General features: G+C 42.6%; 1 protein-coding gene across 3 annotated transcripts in view; it reads left to right on the forward strand.

Moving 5' to 3' along the window:
- Positions 1-717: 717 nt before the first annotated feature.
- Positions 718-15,456, forward strand: part of RNF38 (ring finger protein 38) — a 103,187-nt gene continuing 88,448 nt past the window's right edge. The window contains exons 1-2 of one of the 3 annotated variants that reach the window (XM_058865327.1): positions 1,010-1,046; positions 14,763-14,847. In XM_058865327.1, the coding sequence (XP_058721310.1) occupies positions 14,799-14,847 (49 nt within the window). In that variant the 5' untranslated portion in view covers positions 1,010-1,046; positions 14,763-14,798. Of the gene's footprint in view, positions 1,047-14,762; positions 14,848-15,456 lie in introns of all 3 variants that reach the window. The other 2 variants (XM_058865326.1, XM_058865325.1) reach the window with 2 other exon arrangements.

Genomic DNA, 15,456 nt, shown 5'->3' on the forward strand with positions numbered 1-15,456 from the left:
GGCGGCCCGGGGCAGGATGGTTCCGGGCTCTGCGCGCAGGGCTTGCTCGGGGAGGGCTGCGGCCCGCCGGGGTTCCCGGCAGGGACCCCGTTCTCCCTGTCCCGAGGGGGCACCGCCGCAGTGCGGGGCGGCCGCGCCTGTGCGCGCCCCGCGGGTCGTCACGCCCTGCGGCAGCGCTGCTGCGAGCGGCGAGAGGCCTTGGGGAGGCGCCGGACTGCCGGCGGGCCGCTGGGGCTAGAGGCAGGGAGGGAAGGAGGGAGGCAGGGAGGGAGGAAGCAGGCGGGGAGACTTCCTCCTCCTCCTCGGCGGCAGCAGTAAAGCAGCAGCGCGGCTGGAGCGGCCGGCACCGCTGGGCACCGGCCCTCCCTGCCCGCCTGGCGGTGAGCTGCGCCCCGGCCGGAGGCTCCCCACGCCGCCCATGCCACCCACGCGTCCCCGCTGGCGCTGACCGCTCCGCCGGCTCCGCGGTGGGGCTGCTCCTGGGCCGGCGGCCGCCGCCCCCCGGCCGGAGCGCCCAGCGATGCCGGTGGCCGCCCGCTCGGCAGTCCCCGGGGCGCAGCCCGACGCCAGGCTCCATGCCCCTGCCCGCCAGCGGGACCGCGGCGTCGCTCCGTGCGGCGATGAGAGCGGCGGCGAGCGGCACCATCGCCAGGCCGGCGAGGCGGGCCGGCGCGGCAGATGGGTGGCTTCTTCCGCCGCCCCCTTCCTGCCTGCCTTCTCCTCCTCCCCTCCGCCGCCCCCCGCCTCCTCCGTTGCCTCCTCCCCCGGTGGTGGGGCCGCCGTCGCCGCCTCCACCTCCCCCTCGGCTGCCTCCCTTCTCCCGGCACTCTCCCAGACCCGCGCCCGTGTCCGCTCCTGCTACGGCTTCCCGGGACTCGCCATGAGCGGCGGTTCCGGTCGCTTACCGCCGCCCGCCGCCCTCTGCCCGCCGCCGCCCCTCCACGGGCCGAGCTTGCCGGAGGCGGGAGCGCGGAGCCAGGGCCGGGGCAGCCCCGCCGGGCACGGCGCACCCCGCGGCGTCCCGGGCGCCAGAGCCCCGCCACCAGGTGAGCGGGAGAGGGGCCCCGAGGGACTGGGAGCGGGTCCGGGCGTCCCACCCCCGGCTGGCAGTGCAGCCGGGCCGCAGGGCCGCGGAGTTGCCCTCCGCAGCGCCCGGGGTCCGTTCCCGACTGGGGGCCACAGGCGGGACGGGACAGGAGGGAGGGCAAACTCCCCCTGTTCTGAGCACGGGGAGGCGAATCGCCGGCGGCGGCTGGCGGCAGGCCATAAGTCGCTCGGACGGCAGCGAAGTGCTCGGGGCCGCCTTTGAGCCGGTGCCCGGCGCGGCGATGGCTCTTTCCCCGACGGTCGGTCGGGATGCGGCGGAGCGAAGCGCAGGCGGCCCGCAGTGCTGGCGCTCGGGCGGGCGCCTCCGGCTGTCGCGCTGCTGCCGCCGGCGCTCCCCAGCCCCGCGCCCCTGCCCGCCGGTGCAGCCGCAGGGGTTGCGCTGTGCGGGGCACCGTGTGCGCTCGCCCTCCAGCCTGCGTCTCATCACACTTAGATGTGCCCTGGGCAGCGCCGGGGCCTCGCCGGCTCTGCCGCCCTGCCTCCCTTGCGCAGCAGCTGCCGGCCTTCTGCAGCCTGCCGGCTGCGCCCCGCTCCTGGAAGGATTTGTGTGTGTATGTGTGCGTGTGTGTGTGTGAGTGAGAGAGAGAGAGGGGGCGATGTGTCCGTGTCCATATCCGTGCCCGGAGCCAGGCTCCTCCCCTCGCAGCGGGCTGCCGGTAGCTGCGGGAATTCACGGAGCACCGTGACTGGTCATCGCAAGTTCCTGCGTGCTGCTCCAAAATCCTGACTGCAAGTTCGGCTTTTGGCTTGTGAGACCCCGGTTGAGTGTCTTCGGGGCTCTTATCGTCGGTTCCATAGACGTGTTTTTGGATTTCCTCTTAGAAACCGCTCCACAGCAGGATCCCTCTGAGGAGCTGGTTTTGGACATGTGGTTCGTTCGTCCTGAAGCTTCGATGTTTTCAGGACTGTGGTCCCAACATATGGGTTGATGTGCTTGTTTATAATCAAACACAAGAGCCGCTTCCAAGGCTGTGCTGGAGTTTCCCACATGCTTATATTTAAACGCGTGTCTGTGTGGTTTTGGGATCAGGGCCCTAGATGTTTTCCTAAGCTGTTCTTTGTGAATGGCAGCCAGAATGAAGTTGTTTATACATATGTGAAGTTACTAATTAGGAAGTGGTATGGGAGGTCAGAAAACAAGACATCGTTCTTTGGGCCTGGAGGGTGAGGAAACGAGGTGTCTAATTAAGTCTTTTCTTAGAATGTATTTTTAGTGGTGCTTATGTCTTGGGCACTTAGTTGGGTGATTTACCGGAGTCTGTGGTATGGATGTTTATACTGATAGAAATCTTGCTCTGAAATGAAGTGGGTTTTAAAGACGAGCTCCTCTTGAAATTCGAGATTGACAACATAGTAAAGGATTACAATGCAGAAAGTTAAGGGAGAGCTTGAATTTTTACTTTTGCATTGTATTATATAGTTCAAAAGCAGCTTTTGCTATGTCCTGAGACTGCACAGTACATGGGGCAGATTAGTCTCTCCCAGGCCTTCCAAATAAAATACATAGGAGAAAAATATTTTTCCAGGATGTGTTATATGGAAATGGAGGTTTTATCTGATGAAGCTTTATTTCAACTTTTTGTTTTAAAATTGCATGGACATTCCTGGTATAGATGATAACCTTATCTTAAAGCCTGATCTCTCTTAATCTTCTTAAGCTCTTAGCAATCCTATAGACAAATTGACCTAGTATGCTACTGTTGGGAGGTAAAAGCTTTTGTATTTTCCATGATTTGGAAAGTCATGGTGGAGAAAAGTACTCTAACCTTTACCACATAATAAAATCATCATAAGCCTAGGGTACAAAGATCTTGATGTTGGATTAAGGAATACTGGGCTTTTTCATTCTCCAGAAAGGGGCTTTTTTGGGATTTCTTCTGAAGTTTGCACTAGCATTGATCCTGTGTTTAATGGTACTTGCAATAGCCAGAATGATTGTTCTCAAAAGAGCTCTTGCAGGCACCCAAATGAAGTTTTACAGTATACTTAAGTCAGAGCAGCAGGTAAATGTTTATTGCTAGTCATTGTCTAAAAAATACATAAAACATTTTTAGGTGGTATGATATGTGGTTTGTATTATAATTTTGAAATAATGTCATAATTTACAGACAAATCCAGGAGATTTCTAGACTGGGCATGAGGAGTGTTTTTTTCTTTGCTAGCTTTTCTCCAAAGGGAAAGACTCTTCATGAAGGTCTGTCTTTCTCAGTCAAATATTTGTCACCAGAGGGAAAAATGATGAATTAAACTCAGGCACCAGGGCCAAACTTAGATTGTTTTACTGAGCATCCTTAGTTGTACTCTTGATCCTAGTGTATTAACTTTTGGTAAAACCCCATATTGCGATCTAATCTTCAGACATTGCTGCACTTTAAGCAGCAATTAAGGTTGAGAGAATCTTTGCTATGTCTTTTCCCCCAGCAGAAAAATGTTCAGTGATGGTTTGGTCTGTTTTGGTGTTGTTTCTTTTGTTTTTTTTTCCAGTATGGAAAAAGTGTTTTTTCCAGTGTCAACAGTATGGAAAGTCTCCATTCATGGCTGTCAAATGTGCAAGGATATTGGACTAGAAATGCTACTGATTCTTTACTTCATTTACAAAATTGATCCTGATCTTAAAAGGCATTTCACTTCCATAAAGTATTTTTCTTCCACTGGGGTACCTGCATCTCCTTGGTGAAAAAGAGTAACTTACCTAGAGGAAAGGTTGTCAGCTAGGAAAAGTGTGTCTGTAGTGGAAAATCTTAAGGTGGTGTGTTTTTTTGTTGCTGTTTTTCAGGTCTGTATTGATATTCTCAGTTGTTGCAGCATCTGTAAAGGAAAGACGGCATTTGGAAGTTGTACTGTATTTTAGACATGTTGTTATGTCCATAACTGGTGAAAACAGCTTTTCTCTTAAACGTCTTTGTTACTCGTATTAGTTCTTTGGATGCCATCTGTTGAACTTTACTAAGTCTACTTAATATTGCTTTCTCTCCTTCTGCTGCTAAGTCTTTAGTTAGTTTAGTTGTTTTTAAAGGCGCACATGAGGTTAAGTCCTGTATTAAGAGGGGAAATGGAAAGTGCTTATTTTGTCAGATAACTATGCATTTGCTAAGTTGTTCAGTTTGGAGAAGCTGAAACTTCTGCTGAAAGGATTAGTGCCAGTTTTCAAGCCTAGCTAGAATGTGAGGAGCTGGACTTCTTGTGAAGGTTATATGAAGTGCCAATTAAGTGCAGTAGACAGCTGAATTCGTAGTGATTCTGCTTAATTCTGTATATGCTGAGAAGTTATAGTAGAATTGTATGTTCATATTGATACATACAAAACTTCTGTGCTTTTAGCAGTTGTGCATAGTTATACCATCTCTGTGTGGTATTCGTGGTTTTGTTCTCAAACTGGAGAGCAGTTAATGTGGCTTTACAGTGAGAGTCATATTTAATTCTGGCATGCCTGGTGATAGATGCTAGTTTATTTATGACGTGGTGATGCCTTCACAGCTTTATAACCATATAAAATAAAATGAGATGGAAAGATACCTTCTTGGTAGGAACAAGTGAAGCATGTTCAATATATGGAGACTTTTCAAGAGTTACAATTGATTTTGATAGATTAAAGAAAATATAAGCAAACAAACAAAAAAAACCCACTGAAACCAGAAACTGTCACTGGAGCATCTCCATTTTAATTTGATCAAACTGTGATGTAATGAAATGGCTTGATGGTACTTCCTGGTTAGAATTACCACATTATTGTAAATCTGTTACTTTGCCTGTTTGAACATAATCTGTTTTGGACACGAGATCGCAACCACCTTTAGCATATCAGAATTACTTATTATAATGTTGGTATGTTAGTTTCACTACCTTTGAATTATAAAGGAAAATAGGAGGCTTTGTTTTTTACATAAATTAGTTGTACTTTGAATAGATTATAATAATGACAGATTTAATGTTAATAGACATATAATAAACATTTGTTTCAAGAAGATGGTTATAAAAGATATGAGTTGCATATTTATTGGATTTATTTGGAAAATAAATGCAAATATACTTCCTTAATTATTTTCAGATAAGGTACTTTAATTTTAAGCCATGCTCTGTAACTATCAGTTTTATATTTTTATTTCACTTTCACCTTGTAGTATTTACAGCAACTGGAAATCACGATTTTATGGCCTAAAATTGTTCTTTGGAGGTGTGCCTTTGGAGGTGCCAGCCAGCATCAAGGCAGCCCAAGTGGATGCTAGCAAGTATTAATATACTGCCACCCCCCACCCCCAACATAAGTACTTGCGGATAGTGTGAGACTGAAACAAATCTATTTTAAAGAAAATATATAATATTAATATACAGTTCTTCTGATTGTAGTTCATAGAGTATGATCAACTTGATCCTTGTCTAATCTGTCATATTTTAGATGTAAAATATGCAAAAGCCTGGAAATTAAAAATTCAGAATATTCTCTAAAGTACAAATTTCAGTTTAATAATAGCACGAAGACCAGAGATATGTCTTTAATTTGGAAATGCATGCTCTGCTTTGGAACATCTGCTTATGAAATAATCTAAATTATCCTTCTGGTCTAAGACATCAAAATACTGAGCTTGAGAAATATTTTTGCCTTGTCACAGAAAGGTTAAAGTGAGAAACTGCTTTAAAGACTATTAAGCATGATTGAGAACATTGTAAATTCTTGGAAAAGCTGTGCTTAATTAAAAAATAAAGGTGGGGTTCAGAGTTCTTTTCTTTGCCTTTTTATGTTTAGTTTTGCTGCTTATACAGCCCTTTTTCACCCACAAATTTGCTTGGCAAAATGAAATCCACATGCAGACAGAATCTTTTTGACCAATTTTTTTTTATTTTTCTTTCCCCCTGGGAAAGATAGGCTTTAAATCTTTTTCAACCAATAGCTTTGCTAACAAAACCTTTTTGTTAGCTCTTGCATCTTAGGTATTTTAAATGGTCTTGTATGGCATCTGCTTCATATTGGAAGTTCAAATGGAGATGTGTCATCTAAACATAAGGGTTGTCACTGTTAATGTGATGCAAGATGTGGATGGGTTAACAGTAAGGTAGGGTACCAGAATAAGAGAAAACGTTACGATTTTTTCAGTGCCCTGGTTTTGGCTGGGATAGAGTTAATTTTCTTCCTGGCAGGTACTTGGGGCATCAGTCAGTGTTTGGTGACTGATGGTATTGTGCATCACTTGTTTCTCGCGTTTTATTCCTGGGTCACCCCTTCCCCCCGCCCCCCTCATCTCCCTATCCATTACAATTATAATACTATATCATTAATGTTGTTTTAGTATTTTACTTTGTTTCAATTACTGAACTGTTCTTGTCTCAGTACACGAGTTTTCCCTTCTCTGATTCTTGCTCATGTCCCACTGGCAAAGGGGGAGAGTCATGGAGAGCTGCTGCTGGTACTTAGTCAGGGTTAAATCATGGCACACTGAGAGCTCCCATTACACAGATATTTTAATAAGATAGTGCTGCTTTTCCCCACCTTTGTTTTACTCGGTTTTGTTTGTTTTCTTATGTTATACCTTTTTTAGTGCTTTTTTTTTTTCTTAACACCTTCTGGTTGCATTCTTATATGCATATTCTAAACCATTTTTTCTTTGTTTTTCTACGTGAACTACAGTAAATGCTTGATTGTTAGAATCCCTTGCATAAAGATCCTCCATTCTTGATAGGAAAAATACTCTTGTTCTTGTGCTTTGATGGCTTAAAATAAAGTTTCCTTCAGGAAGTTGCTTGTTGTGTAATGTAATGTAGGGCAAAGAATGCATACTTCACTTAAGGAAAGATGCAGGAAGTTTTTAAAATAAGTAATAAGTATGTCATAGGTATTTTCACAACTATTTTAAGCAAGCATGACATACAGTGTTTTCTGAACTTCTGAAATGCACACACATGCTCCAAATGTTCATTCTTAAAACACTCTTCCTTAGATTTTCTCAATGGACAGCCTGGCAACCTAGCTCTAAGCTCCCGAGTTGCTGTTCTCATTATCCCTGGCACTGTCTTTAGGTTGAGTGTCTCTATCATCCGTCTTATGCAAGCCCTTTGCCACCATGATGCATGAAAAAGTAACATCTGTTATCAGTCTTTTGGTGGGAAAGTGTGTCAAGATGCTTCTCTAATGTCTTTTGTAATAACTGGGGTTCTGCATCCAGACAAACGATCTGAGTTGGTTGCTGCATTGTCTGGCAGCTGGTGTGGTTTTCTTGAACATAGGCTGTCATAATAAGCCTTCAATGCAACATTGTAGTATTTCAAAGTTCACATCTCTAATCATTTGGGCTTGGTCTCCCATTTCTAGGACAGTCCCAAATGGGAAATTAAAATATTAAAGGAAACTACTCTAGCATTTCAATTACAACAACCAAACCAAATCAAACCTCACCCAAACAACAGGAAAAAAAAAAAATTCCAGCAACATAACCCCCTGAAAAACTTACTTAAGTCTTTAACTGAATTTCTGATCTTCTGTGTAAGGTACACAACTGTAGCACAAGGGTGTGCAGCCAGTATCAGTAAAGAATATTGCTTTGACTTTTTAAACTTCTAGCTTTTTTTAGAGGGTGTTTATTATTGTATCTGATATCCTTTATGAATAGTGGAAATGCATTTCTTCCTGTAATACTACCAATCTCTACTTCCAAAAAAATGTTATTTGTGTTTGTGTGCTTTTTTTCTGGAAGGAGGGTATGAGGAAGGTAGTGATGTTATAAGTTTTCTGCCAGCCTCTGGAGGAGTAAAGTATGAATTCTGTGAATCTTATTAAAATGCTTCATAATCTGCATGCCTGGAAGATTCCCTGTTAGGAAGTCTAACCTTAAATAGTCTCAAAATTGCTGAAATCCATGCACTGTATTTGTTTGCATGACTTCTAGTTGTGTAAGAGCCCGAGGAATGGCTATTAAACCACAAAGTATGGCTAGAAACATTAGCTGTGTATATAGAACAGTTGGGTCTGTCTGTTGGAACAGCTCCTGTGTCGTATGATTGAACTTGCACCACGCAACAGCAACATACAGTTTGAAAACATTTGCTGCCTGGATTTTCAGCCCAGCTGAAAGTTATCTCCTCTTTATCTTTTGCTGCTTGGCACCTAAAATATATTCAGGTTCCAGAGTGAAAATATTAGAGATTCGTGCTTACTCTCTGCTTGGGTTCTTGCTCTGTGAAGGTTTGGCTTTTAGGCACATGGATACCTTAGCTTTCATTAAAAACCTGTGCAAATGTTTGCTGGATTTGGATTGTGGTGGATTTTTTTGCCTCCCTACCTACAAGTCAATGTTTTAAAGTGATTTTTTGAATTTCCATTAAAAATGTGTTTATCTGCTTTTTTTAGTGTGTGCAGGCTTTCTGTACATATCTTTTCCATGGCATCACTTTTTTTCCTGTTTATAAGTTGAAATGGCCCAGAGCCAAGCAGAGTAAGCAGTAGTTTTTGGAAAGAATTATCATGCAGATTTAGTAGTAGGGTATTGAGCCTTTTGGCACAGAAACCCTGTGAGTCTGTAATCATTGTGGTTTGTGTGTGTGTTTTTGAGCAAGTTTACATAAAGTGTTTATGATACAATCTGAAAATTGCTTTTGCAGCTTATTTTGGAGGTTGGGTACAGGTTAGACGTCTGAGCTGTTTCAGAAACGCATTTTGATTTTTGGAGGCTTGGAAGTGAAAGCTTTTAGCCACCAGTGTGACAAGTGTCTTCAAACTTAAGAAATAAATATGTGATTATGCTTGTAAACATCAGCAAACTGAGGTACATACTGCAGGGACATTATTTCGAGAAAGTGAGAGTCAAGATGTGTGTGATGTTGTTTGTCATAAGGGCCTGTTGAGTTGGACTGAAAAAGTGAATCAGAAAAATATTCTTTTCTTTATTAAAACTTAATTTATTTTTAAAACACTGTCAGTCTCTTGTGCCCATAGGGTATTGGTTCTGCTTTTATGCAACGAGGTACCAAAAATATTACTAATAAAGAATTTGGACGCCGAGGAAAAATAACTTACAGGATTTGTTGCATTTGGCAGCTTTTTATTTGATGAGGCATATTGAATATGAAGGATTAGGGAAAAGCTATGAAAGTGGTAAATATGGTAAAAATTACTCAGTAGTGACTAGGATTGTGTTACCTTACAAACCTGGAAAAAATCCAGTTATGGAACAACATATCTCTCTGGTGGAATCGTGATCCTCAGCTGTGTCACTGATTACGTTTGTGGTGAGGACCAGTCAGTGTATTGGGGGGCAGGTGTGCTATTCAGAGGGATCTTGACAGTATGGAGAGCTGGGGACCTTACGGCGTTCAGCAAAGGCTGAGGCTTGCACTGGGGCAGAGAAGTTGTGTGCCTTCAACGAGGGGGTTGAATGGGTGAGTTGCAGCTCCTGACCTAGTGGAGCTTGCTCGTTGAAGGGCAGCAAGCTTATATAGGGGCTGAAGCATGGGAACTGTGAGGAGAGGTAGAGGACACTAGGATTTCCCAGCGTGATTGAAGAGATGGCCCAGGGAGATCCCAGCTGAGAGATCCTAATGGCCTCTCTCCTCCTCTTATGGCAGATGAAGAAAAGATAGTGCCAGACTTTTACATGCTGGTAAGGCAAGTCACTGGGAATAGGGCTCAGGCTGAAGCACCTAACTATGTGGCAGATATTTTTAGGAAGAATCTTTCTTCACTCTGAAGCAGAGAACTGCGGACATTGTGGACCTTACAACTTTGGAGAGATTCAGAACTTTGCCAGACAAGGCACTACTCTAAATTGGCCTGGTCTGAGCAGGGGGATTGAATTATCAGATATCCAGCAGTTTCTTGCAGCCTGAAAACGTTCAGTTACTGTATAGCAAGCATATTACCTTTAGCCTGGGGATGCCTGTTTCTGGCATTGCAAATAAAGGAGCAGCAGTTTGGGACTGGTCTAATTGCACAAGGTCAGAAGTGATGGTGAGAACTCAGTTTTCTTTGTCATGCAAGTGTCACAAGTGTCACCTCAATTCTGTGAGACTGCTTTTTTTTCAACTTTGATTTTTTTTCGAGTGCTCCCCCCCCAAAGAGTACCTTTCGAGTCGGGTATTTAAGGTATAAATGCTTCTGGGTAAAACATCAATAGCTCTTTGTATTTAAAGCAGAGCTACACTTCTGCCCTTCAGCCCTTCTTCCTAACTTACTTGCTGGTTTATGTACAGTCTGTTTTCATCTGACAGACAAAAGTATGCACTTCAATTATTATTTTTCAGTCCTAGAAGTATGGGGGATGTTGGGTCCTGTCTTTCCTGTCGTAACTTGATACAGAAAGTGCCAGGTAACTTAACTGAGAGATGTGTTCAGCAATAAAAGGGATTTTTTTTTCCAAGCTTGAAGGGTATGTAAAAAAATAAAAAATGTATTCACTGATGTATTCTTATCCTTTTTTGTTAGTCTTTACCAAACTAGTGTTTCTAATATGATGACTCTACTGGTGTATACATTTTTTATAGTATTTTTAAGGGAGAATGGTACAAACAAGAATTCAGTCAATAATAGAAAATATGAACACAGCAGAAAGTAGGAAAAGAGTGAAAAACTGTAGTATATGGCCTCCTCAGGCTGCCTTCCCATGTAAAAGCGAAATTGGCATTCTTAAGTAAAGCTTAAGAATTGGCATTCTTAAGTAAATTGTCATCCTTGTTCGCTTAGTCCTGTTTCTCTGTAAATAGCTTCAAACTTGAGTGAGGCTTTTTAGCTTTTTAAAAAGACTTCTAGTAAATTACTGGTTAAGTATCAGATAAATTAGTCTGCTCTCTCAAGCAAACAGCTTGATGGGATCTGATGCTGTTTTGTCTGACTTACTGATCTGTGGACACGGGTAGTTGTTGGATTGGACAGTTAGACAGTATTTTGCTTCCAAACAGCTGCAGTCTCTCTGTACGGTCTCTCTGACAAGGACACAGGAAATAAAAGGAGGATCTTGAGGGCTACGAAAACCAAAGGAATTGCAGGGAATGGTAATTGGAGGCAAACTGTGTTACTGCAGGAGAAAGCATAAAAATATATAAGAAAATTCCATGAACACAGATTTTCATTATTTCTGATGCTCATGTAACAACTGGTTTCTTTTGAGGATCACTCTTAAAATATCTGTGCCATAAAAAAGAATTTTCAAAGCAAGTGAGTTGCCCATATTGTTATGGACTTGTTTCCTGTGTATTAACTGAAGATTCACCTGTATCTCTTGTTTATGGGCTGCGTGGAGGGTGTGTGGTAGGGTGGGTAGTGAAGCCAAACGAGGATGCCGGAGTATTCTGGAGTTACTGAGTCTTCATCTAGGTTGGGACAAAAGTGATTTAAAAGCATTCTGAAACAAAGAGTAGTGCCATTGGTTTAATTTATTATTCTCTAGAATAATAAATTATTTATTATTCTCTACATTTCTGCATTATGTCAAGATTTTGTTTCCTATCAAGTATTTTTTGGGTGCTGCATTTTCTGTTTTAGACTGATGTCATAGAGAGGTAACTGTTTCTAGTAACTTCGTTCTGCACCTTTGTGTTTCTCCATTTTCTGCTGCTTTAGCCCCTTGGGACTTCTTTTTGTGTCAAACGGCAAGAGAGGTGAAGAAGTAGTCTAATAGATTGGATTAGAAAACAAGGCATAGGATCATTCTGCCAGTGTACAACGCTGTAAGAGAACTTAGTTTTCAAGGCACCATATCTAGTTATGGCCTTTTATATCTCTGGATTTTCAAAATAGGGTTGATTTTCCAGAAAAGAGATACCTGAATGACTGCCACCTAGAGTGGTTTTAATTTTGATCTTCTAATGATCTTAAATTTAAAAAAATTGAAGAAGAAACGTTGTCTAAGGTTTATTACATCTCTTTAAGAGGAAGGTCTACATAAACATGGAAGACCTCATGATCTCTGTAGAGAGAAGTAGGTGAGAATACTTCAGTGCTGTTTAGTACAATTGGTATGACTGTTATTGAATATCTGTATACTGACATGCTTTGATATTTATTATGCAGTGTCTTTGGAGTTACTGCTTAGGGATTGCCTGTGCTAGAAAGTTGTGCTCTGTTCAATCAGTATATCCAAAGGGGCAAGGATGGTCTTCTTGGACATAAAAGTGACTTTGGAATGCTCATTCTGGGAGAGTTTGTTCTATTTTGAAAAACAGGGTAACTTACCAATATGACCATTTTGGTATGATAACCTCACTGTTCTTGGATTGTAGACACAGTGCATCTGGAGAATTGTGGCTTACAAATACACTTGTGTGTTCTCTTATGTAGACCACCAGCTTATAGATGCTTGAAATTTCAAGTTCCTAACAGCTGTGTGCGGTACTGAAAAGAAATTTTCAGCTATGTTGGGGCCCATGTGGTGCCTTTTTGGAGCATAGGTGTCAGCTGCCTTTTCCTTGCAGTCGGTCCATGTGATGAATTTAAGATGTGATTTCCTATAAAACAATTATGTTTTAAGCCTTTACCTTGCTTTGCCTAACTCTTGCTGTCTTAGGTTTGCTGCTCCTTGTATTTAAAAATTTTGTGTTCCCCTCAGCTCATTTGAGGAAGCATGCTGGAATATCCTGGATTGTTCTTATGGCTGTCCAGGCATTTTCCTTGCTTTTGCTACCTCCCAGACCAATTAAGCTTGTCTATTTCAAGACTATTGTTGGAGGAACAAATTTTAAAGTGCAGTAAAAAACCTTTGGTGAGCTGAATTGCGCCTCTTGCAGATTATTATGTTCAGCATTCTTGTGACCACTGAAGCTTTTTATGTTATCATTGGAGCAGTGACATCAAAAGGGGAGAGCTATCACAAAGTCTTAAGAGAGGGGAAACCAGAACATGTGGTTGGTTACCTGTTCTCCAGGGCTGCCCAGAGTGCTCAATGGAAAATACAGCTAGCAGACTGAGGGTGACGATTCATGGCCTGGGAGACAGACTTCTGGGACATGAAAGTGATTCTCAGCACTGGTAAACAAAATGCTGTCTTGCTTCAACTGCTTGGACTCCTTGTGAGGATTTTGTATGAACTGCAAAACTGGGCTCAGAACATTCTTATGATCTTACCAAGAAGGATTTTTGCTCATGATTTTTGCACAAGCTGCTATTGTTACAAATGTATTACTTACGAAAGAAGGGAAAGTGGACTGGGTTGTTGTATATATTAAAAAGAAATGTGGCAGTCTGATCTCTGGTTAAGTCAGAACTTGTGGAGTTTTGCTCTGGCTATAGCATATTTTGTTTTGGAAAAACCTGGGCAGTTTTTTAAGTTTTTAAGCAGAGAGCTTAAATTCCAAATTTTCTCACCCAAACACTGCAGATGCTACTTTTCAGAAAGCATTGTGAAGCAGAGCAGATGGAGGCAGGTTTTTAGGAGCAAATTTGCTCTGTTGCCTTCAGAAGTGTGGACATAATTCTCACCATCAACCACAAATAGTCACTCTTCAACTTTGCAAATCAAGTATCATGAAGACAGATTAATGTCTGATCTACTGGTCTGTGTTGATTTCATTCTTTATGCCCGTGTTTGTCCTGTGCTTATTGTACTCTGAAATTTGTATTTGTAAAGAGAAGGGCAAGAGGCATTCTTCCAGAAGTCCAGTGGCTGATCTTTACTATAGAGAGGCTATTGGAAACCTTTGGTTTGCTTTAAAGACAACACAGAAGCCGTTGAAATTGAAAAGGGTAGTGTGCTGAAACAAAAAATTGATATATCTCAAGTCACAAGGTTGTTATTCATTCAAAGTCTCCTTTACATACACATTTCTGTTGACTATGCTACATTTTTCCACTGGCTATTACTCATGTTAACATACTGGTGATCTTAAAGAAGGCGTGAGAGTTCAAAACTGGTGATGAGATGACTGATGTTAAATTCAGTGTATTGAGTTGTAATTCTTTTTCTTTTGACATGCATACTTTGAGTTTGTTTGCTTCTAGAGACAAACAGCACATGGATGTGGAAATGTTCAGACAGACACACAAACTTAGATACCTCATTTATATGAACAGTCATCTCTGTATGTCTTAAAAAGATCTGCCATTTGGCAGTGGCCACAGTCCTCAACTTCTAATTACCTCAGTGCATTATGTAAGGTATGAAAAATACGTTTGCTGAAACTGGCTCTATGGTTTCCTAGAATTATGTGCGCTGAATGCACTGTAAACTTACGGGGTTTTTTTTGTGAAACTTGTCTACAGTATACAGTGGTATAGCTAATGATTTGCTATTGGGACTGGATGACCCACTACTTTGAAACTTGTCTTCCAGTTCTGTATGCTACTTTTCCTGAGATCTTCTCTTCTGAAATACGCTTAAAAGTAAACTGGACTATATATATGTGTCTTTAAATCTGTGTATATACTTTTTGTGTAAAAGTGGAAGCCCTGTCTTCTGGACTGGAGAGAGGTGTTCCTTCATTAAGAGCAAAAATGGTAGTTTGTTCAGTTGTAAAAAAAAAGCTGGTGATAACAATCCCTATCAAAGTAAGTTAGTCTCTTAAAATGACCATGTAGCCTGGATATAACTGCAGTAACTTGTCCTCTTTGTCAAAGTTTTCATGTCAGAGGGGTATTTTGGCTGCTAAGCTGCTAGACAAACAACTGAAAACTGCTGAGCTTTGTGGATATGTCACAGGTATTGGCTGACATGCATCTGTGTTGCTGCTTTTGCTTTCAGATGTTACCATGAGTATCAGTTGGAGCACAAGGAGCTATGGTAGTAGGAGTGTTTGGGAGAGCTGGGTCTTGTTTACTTGAGAAAGGTAAGAGTGTGATGGGGTTGTGGGAATTCCTGATGGAACAGAGTGAGAATGGGTGATAACTAGCCAGGAAAGATCACACAGCAGTGAGATACTGTACTAAGCCAAAGAGGATATCACAAGCTGAGAATTGGCAACTAGAGAAAAGGAAATACTAAATCCTCTATTGCCTCTGTAGCATGTTACTGAATTAGGAGACATGAAGCAAATTCCAGAGTACAGTTTGTTTATGCAGAACATATAAAATGAGACAATATTGAAACTAAAGTAAAACTCAGTGGAGAAATGAGGTTATGTTTTGATGAGATAACTTTAGCTGAACACAAGGTGCCCACCAGAGTCACTCTAATCACTCACCTTCCTCCTCTGGACAGTGAAGAGAAAGTATGGCAGAAAGTTCAGCAAGTACGGTCACAGGCAAACCAGACTGGGTTTGGAGAAATTCATTTAATTGCCAATGAAAAGTCAGAGAAGGATAATTATAAATAAAAATAAACCTTAAAACATCTTCTCCCCACCCCTCCCTTCTTCTCAAGTTCAACTTCAGCTCTAGATTTCTCTTCCTCCTCTGTCTGAGTGGCTCAGGAAAATGGGAGATGGGGGCTGTGGTCA

Source organism: Poecile atricapillus, chromosome Z, assembly GCF_030490865.1.
Source record: "Poecile atricapillus isolate bPoeAtr1 chromosome Z, bPoeAtr1.hap1, whole genome shotgun sequence".
NCBI classification, from domain to species: Eukaryota; Metazoa; Chordata; class Aves; order Passeriformes; family Paridae; genus Poecile; species Poecile atricapillus.